This window comes from Megalops cyprinoides, chromosome 10 (assembly GCF_013368585.1).
Source record: "Megalops cyprinoides isolate fMegCyp1 chromosome 10, fMegCyp1.pri, whole genome shotgun sequence".
NCBI lineage: Eukaryota > Metazoa > Chordata > Actinopteri > Elopiformes > Megalopidae > Megalops > Megalops cyprinoides.
The window spans coordinates 7886746-7900035 of NC_050592.1; the positions used below are offsets into that span (position 1 = coordinate 7886746).

The 13290-nt window shown below is 41.4% G+C and overlaps 2 protein-coding genes across 2 annotated transcripts; both read left to right on the plus strand.

The window, feature by feature from the left end:
• Positions 1-1995: 1995 nt before the first annotated feature.
• On the plus strand, positions 1996-4428 carry cnfn (cornifelin). The gene is made up of 3 exons (XM_036538320.1): positions 1996-2119; positions 2774-2910; positions 4339-4428. The coding sequence occupies exons 1-3, from the start codon at positions 1996-1998 to the stop codon at positions 4426-4428; spliced, it is 351 nt and encodes a 116-aa protein (XP_036394213.1).
• A 418-nt stretch (positions 4429-4846) lies between these two features.
• Positions 4847-9908, plus strand: tlr21 (toll-like receptor 21). The gene is made up of 2 exons (XM_036538130.1): positions 4847-4918; positions 6617-9908. The coding sequence occupies exon 2, from the start codon at positions 6922-6924 to the stop codon at positions 9862-9864; it is 2943 nt and encodes a 980-aa protein (XP_036394023.1). The 5' UTR covers positions 4847-4918; positions 6617-6921; the 3' UTR covers positions 9865-9908.
• Positions 9909-13290: the final 3382 nt, after the last annotated feature.

Below are 13290 nucleotides of genomic sequence, written 5' to 3' on the forward strand. Positions count from 1 at the left end.
CATTTAAGGAAAGTCCAACGCTAAACAGTACATACGTGGTGATATATTTGTTACCATAGAGCAAAGGATTACAACTGTGCTTGATCTTGCTGCACACTCACATAAAGCAGTGATTTCAAGGCAGCTTATGGCTCTGTCTGACTGAAATGGCAGTGACCCCGTGCGTCATCTGCATAAGTATTAATATCACTGTCAAAAATTAGGAGTAGACACTTTGAGTTTGAGCAGGAAGTGCATGCCACACCCTGAAAAGCATATTGCCTTGCTGTAAAGTTTCCAGATTCCCTTGATTCTCTGGGCAGATACAACATGAGAATCATTAATGGTGCTTTATTGGCTAAACTGCATCTGATCTGTGACCAAATACACCACAGAGAGGCTCATAACCTTTATACTCATTGATGGGAAATGCTACAAAAATGACCAGTATTCACTTATATTCTTACATTCATATTAGCAGTAATGAACTTGTTTCATACTTGATTTTGAATTTGATTTTGAATTTGACAACGTGACTGTTGGTCTTGCTGTTCAATACACACAACAGGCTTGGATATAATATCTGCCTGCAGAAATGTATGCCTCAGCATTAGCTCCAAGGCTGCATGGTGGAGTGGTTTGTTATGTTGCAGCCCTCTGGGCACTGAATACGTTACATTATATTATATTACACGTTACATTTTTTATTATATTACACGTTTACGAAAGTGGCAGACTTCTCTTTAGCGATTGGCTTCCCTATAGCAGTTACTACAGCATTCATCTTGCAGTCCAGTGAATGCTGTGTTGCCTCACCCACCTGCTGACGCCTTGGAATAAAGTACCTTTTAACTTGATCTGACTGGACACACACCTTCCACACACGAAACACACCTGTAGAGTGTGAACAGTTTGCCCTTGTCAAAGAAACAAATCTGTTTTTTTACTCTTTTGAAAAGGTTGTGCAAAAGATTCAGAGATAACGCCAAGGTCAGACTTGTAGAGACCTTTTAAAGCACAGAAACCAGCACGCCCCAAAATCAAACATTTAACGTTCTTATACTGCCATTTGTGTGCCTATCCCTCAACATGGGCAGAGCGGGACAAGGCAGTGATACCCTCCTCTCTCTTGAAAGATTACATTTTCCCATAGCAACAACATTGCTGCTTACCACTACACACCCTGACATCACCATTGGTATAAGAGCTTTTGATCTCTCTAGCACCATCACTTGTTGACTTTACTCAGTGGTATCTGGAAGACTGGCCTGATTGGGGACTTGCTGAGTTACTGCTTTTGATCAGAAAGGGTAGGTCAGTGGTGATCATTTGCTATTTTGTTGGCTTTTTGTCCAGGAAAACATGCAATGATATTATAGATAGAGAAGGTTGAGGTGCAGCACTGTCAGAGTAAGTAATAATATTTATCCCTTATGATGCACTAAATATTGGTGGTTAGATAAATAAAATTGGTCCTTTAGTATGTGGAAAATTAATTGTGTACCATAGCATAGAATATGTGTCTCAGAATGATAATGTTATGGATATTCTTTACATGTATATTTAGTCATTTAGCAGGTTTTATCCAGAGCAGTGAAAAATATACATGATAATGTTGCAGGAATAAACAGAGTGTACTAAATACAAACAAAAGTTGTTATTGATCGAAGATCACATTTTTAGCAATTTGCCGTAGTCTTTTGGAAAAAGAAAATGGATTTACAAGAAAACCTTTAATTGCGGTAGGGTGTTGTTACAACAGCAAATATTACTGTTTATTTTAAAAATAGTTGAACTGTGATGCCTTGTCTTTTCCCCCTGGGCTACTGTGATAAGTTATAATTAGCAGTCACAAAGTAATACACCTCCACGTGCACAAAAAAATCCAGTTTTTAACTGTGTCACACTCTTGGCGGTCCACCAGCGTTTCTACCAGGGAGAAATTTGCTCACTATCTGTCTCTGCCTCTCGCTGTGTCTGTCTGTCTGACTGTCCGTCTGTCTCACCCTCGCAGCCATGGCTTACCAGACTGAGGTGATAAGCTCTCAGCCCCAGGTGACAGTTACCAGCTACACTATATCCTCAGGCTCCACAGACTGGAGCTCCAATGTATGCGATTGCTGTGAAGACTGTGGCATCTGTGAGTCCCTCTCTGTGCGTCTGCATGTGAACGACCTGTGCTGATTACGCTATCACACAGGTTTTATCGGAGTATCATTGGATTGTACTAGAGTATCCACACAATTGAACACTACATATAAATACAATTTAAAAATAATTAATAAATTGCAAAATATAATTGACAAAAACACTATGTTTACTATAATATTTACTATAATCTGTGAAACCCTTAATCTGAGAACACAAATGAACCCATGGCATTTGGGCCCTAACAGAGGTGATATGAGTAAGACAGGGGCATCAATTTGCAAATATGTGTTTGATAATAAATAGTATACTACAGTAGCATTTTTTAAAGTTTGTAGAAACCATGCTACTGTACTTTTCACTTACATGTACTAAAAACTTTATTTCTAACATACACATTCTTGCTGGAATTTTGAAACATAGGCTGCACATACTTTGAGATTCAGTTTGAAATTTCCACAAATTTCAATAAGAAAAGCAGTAATATGCATAACTGGCATAGAATGTGGTTCAGACAAAAATTTGTGGTTAACAATGCAGTTTTGTCAGAAGGTGTTGAAATGGTTGGTACTATTTTACACAGCTGAGTGGACTGCTATGTGCGGGCTGCGGGAAATGTGTTGTAAGTGTGTTGTGTGGTATGCAGGTCTGTGTGGCACATTCTTACCCTGCATCCTGGGATGCAAAGTGGCTCAGGATCATGGAGAGAGCTGCTGTCTGCCTTTCCTCCCAGGGGCCCTTATCGCCCTGAGAACCAGCATCCGCAGCAAGTACAATATTTCGGTGAGCGCCCGGTTGCCACTTCATTGCACCGCACAATAAAGGCAGGGGGGGAAGCAGAGAGGAACACTTAGAGTTCCAGTTTTCACATGTTTTTGGAAGGTTCCAGAACCTTTTTGTTCCCTTTTTCATTGATGGCGAGCTGTAAATGGCTTAAATTGCATCATTTGAAAAAAGTGTTGAGTGTTGATTGACATTAGTTCAGACCAAGTGAACATTTGCCTCCGTCTTCTGTCTCTCAAATTTTAGTCTGTCAGACCAGAATATATATCCATTCTAATGTGTAGGCTATAAATGTTTAATTTCCCTTTAATTTAATTAACTTTTTAATAACGTAGGGTGCAGGGATTTTGCACATTTGTTTATGTTTTCTTTTGATATTCTCAGCTACATCTCGTATGGTAAAGGGCTTTCTTCCTGCTTTGATCTGCCAGAATTTGTAAGCCTCCTTTATGAAAAGTAAAGGAAGTTCATATTTGCCGTCAATAATGTACCTTGAAGGGTTTTAAAGAATTCTTGGTGATCGGATACTCAATTCAATCTCTTAACCTGTTCCCACACGCCCCCTAGTGGTGCTGCAGCCGGTGCCAGCAAAACAATGTCTCAGCACATTTTAATTTACTGAAACTCATATCAGAAGAAACCTCTGAAATCCCTCCGTTCTTGGCTTGTAATGGTTTCTCCCTCACAGCTGAAGCAGTGTCAGCCTTCCAGTCTCCTCAGCCCCCTTCTCTAAATACTTTAAAAAATGTCGTTTTACATTTCGTTTTGAAAGTTTACTTCAGCTTTTCATTCACAAATAAATCTATTGTTGTGTAGCAAAAATACATGCTTTTTTGCATGGCCTGTTTTTCCAAGAAACCTCTAGGGCTCAAACAACACGACTGGTATTCAGTTGCAGGCTGTCCACATATCAGTGTATCTACATTGTAAGGGAATTGTTCCTATGTCATTACATTGCCTTTCAGCATTTTGCATGCAGTTTGGCTCCAATCCATAAGTCTCAGAGGCTAATACAGTGTAGCAATTTGAACATTGCTGTACATATACCTTAGGTGATGGTCTGTCAAAACTGCAGATGAATAGTATCCTCATCATGCTGTTTGGTTTTACAGATTTACACTGCATGACAAACACACAGCGTTGCACATAAACGCAAGTTTGCTCTCAAATACTGTGCATTCCAGAGTCTGTGACTTATAATTGGTGGGGTCACATTTAATCCATATAGCTCACTGTCTTACATAACTTAGTGTAGTTACTGTCATTCATGTTACTGTTCTATTTTTATGTCACCCATATGATCTTCATGTCTTACAAAAAGATTACAGTCATTGCCACAATCCCTGCTGTCTGTGTCGCAGTGATTATGAATCATCAATAATTAGCCAGTGATAACTACAGTTATTGTGGTAACTCTTTCTCTCTCAGGGCTCTATCTGTGATGACTGGGTGATCATGGCCTGCCTACCTCACTGTGGACTCTGTCAGATGGCCAGAGAGCAAAAGATGAGAGGCTGAAAAGAATATTCTTCCCCCATTTCCCCAGTTCCCAAGCTTTGAAAGCATTTCAGTGCTTAGAATGAGCTTATTTAATATTCTAATTGCAATTTAACATCAAAAGGACTAACATCATAAAGTCATGGCATTGTTATAATTATGATTAATTCTGTTTATGTCTTTTGTGTGATTTTTGTGGTTTGTTTGACAAATAACTGGACATGATTGAAATGGCTCACAAAAATACTAATAGTTCCTTTGAATAAAAATAACTTTTAGAAAAAAACTTTACCATCTCCCTGCCTTTCAATGTACCACAATGTATCTATCTCTTGAGTTTCTTTGAATACGCTCATTTGAAAGTCTCACATATCTTCCTCTTTCTATTCATGAGAAAAGGAAGGTGAATGTGCAGCCATAAGTAGCATTTAAAAACGAACACAAGCAAGGCTGTCTGATGGTAGCAGTGTGACCACTGCACTGATTTCTACCCTCTGGTTGTTCCAGACAGGTAAGGAGAACTTTTTCAATTTTGATGAAAAAAAAACTCCTAATCTTGTAGCTGCACATATTCAAGTGATTAATATTCTTCAGCCCTCAGGACAAAAGAGAAAAAGGACCATTGGATGTATCAAGGGTGCTCTGAGTAAAGCAGGAAGATAGTACATTAAGACTGACTCAGGAATATATTTATACTGTATATGTATCTATAATGATCTAGTGGCTGATCCTAAATCTGGGGCTGTACCTACACAAAGCACACCAAACACCACCTATGAGGCTGTCTGGGACATACTTCCTCAACAATATTCAAAACAAACAATTCCCATGTGTGATTTTGAAGTATGCACCTGTTTTATTGTGAGAACGATAAACTTTGTCCTGTTTCTGTGGGTTAAGTGTGAATAGGTGCAATTTGTGTACAAGTACATTGCATATGACTAATGGAGGTTGTAAACAGTGGAGTAAAGCCCCCAAGCAAAAACAGGGATATGAAAGTCTGTGAAAACAGAACTTTGACAAGACTGTTTAATTCATACAAAGCTGCTGTTGTTGAATCATTGAATCATTCAACATGGTCTCTTCTTAATGTGTCCTGGGTTTCTATTTAAAATATAGCTCCAGTTAAATGGAATTCATATTTTCCCCTCAAATTATAAAGTGTATGTGGTCATTGCCACCCTAGGAAAAGAGTATTAATCTCTACTCGTTTAGGCTTGCATGAGTGCCTATGCATTTTAGTACATGTTGAGTCTCATGCTGTTCAGTGCAAGTCACTTCATTATTGCTGAGATGAAAGGACAAAGTTATTACAAATTACAGTTTGCATTGACGTGTTTTTTTCATGCTCAATGTTAAGTGTAATTTTAACTGGCATATCTACTGTTCATGCTTAATGTTTACTCTCAATAACAGTGTTAGTGGTTTGCATGAACAGAGACTAATGGAAAAAAAACACAAGGAGGACTGAGGAACAGAACAGAAGCCTGCCAGGATTCTGTTTATTTTTTATCATATGATATTCATATGATACTGTAGGTTGAATCACGTAATTTCTTGATACAATATTAAAAGGGTGGCAGTGTGGTGTAGTGGTACTGAGTTGGCCTGGTAACCAAAAGGTTGGTGGTTTGATTCCCTGCTGCAATTGTACCCTTGGGAAAAGTACTTAACTCAGAATTGTCTCAGTAAATACCCAGCTGTATAAATTAATAGTACGCTAAAAAAATGTAACCCATGTAATAACAGCATCGGCTAAATGACAAGGATGTAATGTAATGTAATATATATCCCACTGCCTAATGTATGAGCAGAACCACATTCAATTCAGTAATGTACCAGCTCTAGTAGGGTGAAACCTTCCTGGTTTGATTGAATTCTGAATGTGGGTTAAACTGGATCCCCTTTGATTTGTCCATCTGTGCCCTTTGGCGAAACTTTTTTCCTCTATTTGAGCTGTGCTTTGCTGACGGTACATCACCTGAGATAATTAGAAGACCAGGCATTGCAAGTACCTGTCTGAAATTCAGGGTCACACAAGTATCCAACTTGGGCAATGGGATTGAGCAGTATCATTGTGAGCATAGGGATAAGTATGGTGATGAGAATGTTGAATTGTGCCTGCCTTATTTATTACAGGATGGATAAATGTCTTAAATAAATATTGCAAGTATTAAGTTAAGTGACAGTCTTTTTATTTCTTTTGTAGCGATCTGATGATCAGTACAATCACCTGAAACTTACTGGAAGGACCAATTTTTTCATCTTTTGCAATGAGATGAAAATTCCATACAGCTGAAATCAAGTGTTATTTAAATTGTTCTATCGTATCAGGATAAAACCCATGCTATCATTCATCTTGCTGAACTGTCATTAAACTATTAAAATCAGCTATATCAGGAGAAGCTGAACAGAGCAGAAGACCATCCAGCAAAAAACTTGAAAAGTTGACATCCTGGAACCAAAGAACAACAGACCTTGATTACATTGTTTCCTCGTTTAAAGTTTGATAACATGGTGAGGAGCATTGTCTTGGCTTTGGCAATAGTTTTAGGTCATCTTTTTCAGCTCCCTCCACCCACAGTCGCCTACGGCTTCAAAAACTGCATTGAGAACCCTTTTAACCGTTATTCCTTCAACTGCTTGCATCGCCAGCAAAGGAACATTTCTGCACTTGTTGCTGACCTCCCTGACTGGGCCACTTCACTCAACATCTCCCATAATCAAGTCAGCCACATACCCCCGGGATCATTCTCCCACCTCCAGCAACTGAAGACCCTGAAGCTAGACTGGAACTATCTGCAGAATGTGAGTAATTATGCCTTCCTTAATCTGGGACAGTTGGAGTCCTTGAATCTCTCCACCAACAAAATTAAAACACTTGAGCCCTTGGCATTTAGTGGCCTGGAAAATCTGACCGAGCTCATACTGAGCAGCAATGCACTGTGGGACTTTCCTCCACAAGTTTTTTCAAACCTTACAAATCTGAACTTCCTAAACTTTCAGATCAACCGCTTGAGCAATTTCTCAAGGATCATGGAATCTGTGACCCACCTGCACAAGTTAATGAAGCTAGACCTCTGCAATAACCAGCTAACATCCCTTCACCATTCCTCAAGCCTGCCTCCATCCCTTGCAATCCTTTATCTCTGTTCGAACCGTCTCGCCACTTTAGCGTGTAAGGACACATTTCTGAGCAGCGTCCATTTGTTGGACCTTTCCTACAACGGGCAGCTGAAATCAAATTCTCTGAGAGGCCTGGATATGAGGAATATTTCATATATGCGCTTGCGGTTTACCCAAGTCTCAGCCACTGACCTCTTCAGTTTCAGCAATGTGAACCCTGGTCATGTGGACTTCTCAGGCATGGGTCTGCAGAACAGCTCCAAGGTGATGGAACTGTGCAAGCTGCTAAAGAGCAAAAAATGCAACATGCACCGCCTGATCCTCCAGGACAACAATATCAGCAATTTGAAGGATGCAACCTTCTCAAACTGTCCTCTAATTATGGAAACCTTCGACCTTTCCCACAATAGACTGAAGAGTGCAGGCTGCCTACGCTTCTTGAAAGGACAAAATCACTTAGTGAAAATCATCTTGGAACACAACGTCCTGAGTCACCTTGAATCCTGCCGCAGTCAGCAAAGCATGTCTTTTCCTAACCTGGCCACACTAAGCTACCGCTACAACCGTATTCTCGATGTAAAATCCTTCGCTTTCAGTCACACTCCAAACCTAACAACTCTCAACCTAAATATAAACAGCATTGCCTACCTAGACCGCAAGGCATTAAAGGGACTAAGACGTCTCACCACGCTTCGCCTAGACAACAATCTCCTGACGGATATCTACAAGGAGAGCTTTTCAGATTTGCATAGGCTGCGCACGCTCAACCTGCGTGAAAACCGCATTGCTGTCATTTTTAATGAAACATTCCATGCCCTCGGCTGCCTTCAAATTCTGGATTTGGGTGGGAACAAAATTTCTAAGTTCCAGCAAAACGCCTTTGCAGGGCTTCACAGCCTAGCCAACCTCTACCTTGATGGCAACCACCTCAAACAAATTGACGGCTGGCATTTTGAAAGGCTGCGGGCTACACTGAGAGTACTGGACTTGCAGGGGAACAGGATCCGCTACCTATATAACTACTCTGACTCCCCTTTTGTGAACCTGAGTCATCTGCAAGACCTGAAGCTAGATGGACAAATGCCATATGGGATTACCCTACTGCCAAATGGGTTTTTCAGAGGCCTTAAGTCACTTAGGTCTCTGCGTCTTGGAAACAATAGGATCTACTACCTCCAGCCTGATATTTTTGATGATTTAACCAGCTTGGAGTTCCTCTCCCTGGACAACTCCTGTGATGGAGTGACGCAGCTCCAGCCAGGAATCTTCAAAAACCAGCGCAAACTGCGTCGGCTGAATGCAGAGAACATGGGAATACAGTCTTTAACGGCAGACGTGTTTGGTAACCTCACCCAGCTGCAAGTGCTTATGCTCACCCATAATGCCATGCAGACCGTGGATCAGACTCTCCTGGAGAACCTTACCAGCCTGCGCTATCTCGACCTGCGCCACATTCCCATCAGCTGTACCTGTCCCAACAGCTGGTTTCAGAACTGGACCAACAACAACCCTAAGGTCCAGTTAGTGTACCACTACAGCCTTATGTGCCCCGACCATCCTGGGGCTTACTTCTACAACTTTGACACTAAAGTTTGTTACTTGGACGTGGGCGGCTACCTCTTTGCCTTCACCAGCAACTTGATTTTCCTGCTGTCCGTACTTCCATTGCTCTATGCCAAGCTCTACTGGAACCTTAAGTACAGCTACTATGTGTTCCGCTCCTGGTTCGGAGAGCGCTGGCGGCGACTTCGTGAGGAGGAGGAGCAGTGCAAGTACGACGCTTTCATCTCCTACAACTCCGCGGACGAAAAATGGGTGCTGGAGCAGCTGCTGCCGAACCTAGAGGGGGGAGGATCCCCGTTCCGGCTCTGTCTCCACCACCGCGACTTCGAACTGGGGCGGGACATTGTGGACAACATCGTGGCGGCGGTGTACGGGAGCCGCAAAACGGTGTGCGTGGTCAGCCAGCGCTACCTCCGCAGCGAGTGGTGCTCCCTGGAGATCCAGCTGGCCAGCTACCGGCTCTTTCATGAGCTCCGGGACGTGCTACTCCTGGTCTTCCTGGAGCCCATCCCTGACAGGCAGCTGTCGGCCTATCACCGCATGCGGAAGGTCATGCTCAACAAGACCTACCTGCAGTGGCCGGGAGCTGACTGCTCCGACCCCACCCAAGCGCAGGAGCTGTTCTGGACCAAGCTGCGGAGGGCGCTAAGGAGCAGCAACATCAGTCACAGCGAGGAGGTGGAGGAGGAAAAGGCAGAGAGGGAGGAGAGCGAGCCTTTTGTTGATCAGATAGCGCTGGACGATGAGACATGTTACTTAAAGCCTTAATAATGAGACTTAGAGCAAGCTAATCATAATACTGCAATCTCATGCATCCAAGGCTGTGGCCATTGTTTTTAAAGCCTCTGTGTTCACTTTCATAGCACCAAAGAAACATCAAGATGCCAGTAACTGCTCTATAATTACCTTTCATCACCTTTGAGTGATCAGAGACAATTATACCATTATTCTCACTCTCATAATATTAGTTACTACTAATAACTAATAACTTTATATTATTTGCATAGATCACAGCCTTTCTGATCATTTTGAAACATCGCAGCACTGTTTACTTTTTCAGTTCTAGTACTAGACAAGACTGATGCATGCTTGAATTACAGAATTGGTAATGGTAACTAAAATTAAATAAATAATGCATTTATATGTTGTGACACTTCTAGTGAACATCCATGTGTCAGTTCTTGAAGATATATACAGTAAATATGTGATAATTAAAAAGGTGATAATGACTATACCATCAAAACAGGGATCTATAAAGTCATGGAAGATACCATCTTTGATTACAACATTGTTGGATGGTTTACACCATGTCAGCTTCTCTCCAAAATAACACAATAGTTAAATTTATGTCTGTTGCCGTAATATAACTTCCACCTGTATGCCTGGAGATTTGATTTGCTAACACTGAGATAATGCCAAGGAACAGTTGACATATCAAAAAAAGCTATTCTTGATGAAGGGATGTCCAGTGTGTCCAGACTATGTGAAAATGGAATTTGGATAGACGTAGCATTTAGGATATATGTAGAGTATAATTGAGAATATATGTAGGGAAAATTTCGGAAATCACCTAAAAAAACAGGGGATTTCACAATTGTTTACGGAAGTTCAGAAACTTTGGGAAGCAAAAATAGATACAGCAGTTCTGATACAAAAGCTGATATTGTATGTATCTCTTGGTACATGGCTGGTGGTGTTTGCTTCATCAGCAATAAATAGATTAGTGATCTGATTCAGCTTTTATTTCATGTGTATCAGCAAAAGAACACAATGTAAGTCTCTAGCCTTGCTGTATTGTTAAATTGTGCTTCCTTCAAGGACAGTCTTCAGCTTTGCAGCTCTTATGGTCTTTGGAAGAAAAGTTGTTTTTTTTTTTTTCAGTGAAGTTTATTTGGCTCACTCTGTACACCTGCACTTTTACCATAGCTGAAATGAATTGGATTTGTTTGTCTCTTGGATTTGTTTTATTAACCAAAAGGCTAAAGATGCACTGCACTGATGCACTAAAGATTAACTGTTGTAGCTTCTACAGGAAGTGAAAAAGCCTTGACGCACTACTTACATCTGCGTGTCCAATGTTTTAAGGAAATGAAATTAGCCAAATGCTAGAAACATACGCCCACTTCCCTCTTGAAATGAGAACATTTGGATGCAAAATGTACAATATGTACAAAATTTAGTACAAAAGCACTTTATTTTAATTACAACCCTAAAATATTAGTCCCTGTTCTCCTACCTTTTATTACTGAAACCTGGCTCTGTCAATCTTTCAGACTTTTAACACCAGGCCAAACTATACTATTCTGTACTCTGTATTCTTCAAACAAGTGTCTGGTAATTGAAGGAGATACAATGCTTGATAAAGAATCCCTTTAACGAAGGAATAAACCCCCATGTACCACAGCTTACCCACAAAAAATAACAGCATCTTGCATCTGTTGATTCACTCAAAAGTCAGGCCAGAAGAAAGCCTGCTTTGAGAGAGGAGTATTATGACTGCTTATCATATATTTATGATAGCTTTGAGCTTTCATTTAGTTTTGAGCAATGCCTTTGAGCATTGTACAGAGATCTACATGTACAAAAGGTCAACCTTCAATATCCAGCTATTTGGGACTGCTACTACATCTATTGCACTATTTTGCCCAGTTGGATGGGCAGGTATTTGCACCAGTTAATCATAACACACTAACAAAAACGTCGATTTAACAATTAAATCGCAGACAATAGCAGAGGATCAGTTTATTGAATGTTTGTACAGTACTTTCATTGAATAGTCAGTGTTCACACAGAAAGGGAGCAGCTGACATTTGGAAATAATTATTATATGTTTAACACTGTTACACCAGTTACATCATAAAGAATCAATTCAGTACAGCCTCATCCTAGGGAATAACCAGTGGTCTGGGCTGGGGAGCAAGGGGAGCTGTGGGGGAGACAGCCCTCTCTCCAACAAGTCGACGGAGGGATAATATGCCATATCTGGTCTGCAGGACCTGAACAGTTGAGTGGGATGGTGAAATGAACTGTGGGACTGGAGGTGAGGATGATCAGGGGGACGATGGAAAAGAGGTGTAGGGAGGGCAGTAAAACAACTCATCTTGCTGGCAGGTGGCAGCTGGGGCCTAGGCACATCATCTATATCATCCAGTGGTACATCAGAGTAGTGTAAGAGAGGTAGTCTGGTATTCTCCAGATTTTTTGTTGGACAAAAAAAGGACAATTCTGGTTTATAGCCACTGTAATCCACACGCTCCCCTCCAACTGTTTCCCCTCCTGGTCCCATTCTAAACTGTCTGTCCTGCTGCAGTTGAGATCCAGTGGGTGCCCCCCAGCCAGAGGGCATGACGATGGAAGGTGATGAGGCCACAGAGGGCTGGAAGTCCATGAATAATTGCGGGGAGTCGGTCTTTGTGAACCCTCCAGACGGATCCCCAGCTGGGTCTAAAATGGGGCTTGCATTCCACTGCAGTGCCTACATAGAACATCAGGTAGTACAGATCAGCAACTAGTAACACTTAATAAGAATACTGTGACAACTAATCATAACATTCATAACTAACTATAGAGTTTGCAGTTCATTCAGCTTATTAAGCTTTAACTCATACACTCACAACCCTGGTGACACCAACCAATCACTTACATTGAAGGCACTCTGGCTGCATTTACACATATTGAAAATACAGGGGATTAGTGATGCTCTAATGCTGATGGTGGGATGGCAGATATGCCATCCAACAACTTAGAAGCTGACAGGGTGTAACCCAATATGTATAGTTAGCTCTACCAGATAAGGACTGGACAGATTGACCTGTAGATGGATTACTAGGCCGCAGCTCTCACCATGTCCATGCTGTGGTGCGGCTCAGTGAGGGGGTGTTGCATCACTCTCTGTGGGCACAGCTGCTTCCTCCGCCTCTTGCAGTGGGTTAACGTGCGAAAGGTGGGGCCGGAAGGCTCCAAACCTGGGACATTTCCTCCAGAACCACTTGCCTGGGTATTACTGTTAGCATCTGAGAATGCAACAAAGCCAAATGACTTTCCTTCCATCACACACAGTAAATTTTTATTTCAACCATTGTTCGCACCAAAACTGCTAGAATCAATCTTACTTCTCTGTTGTAACTTCTCCAGTTATCTATGGTTGTTTTTTAGTATGCACTATCATCCCAAGCAAGTCAGTAATGGGTGTTG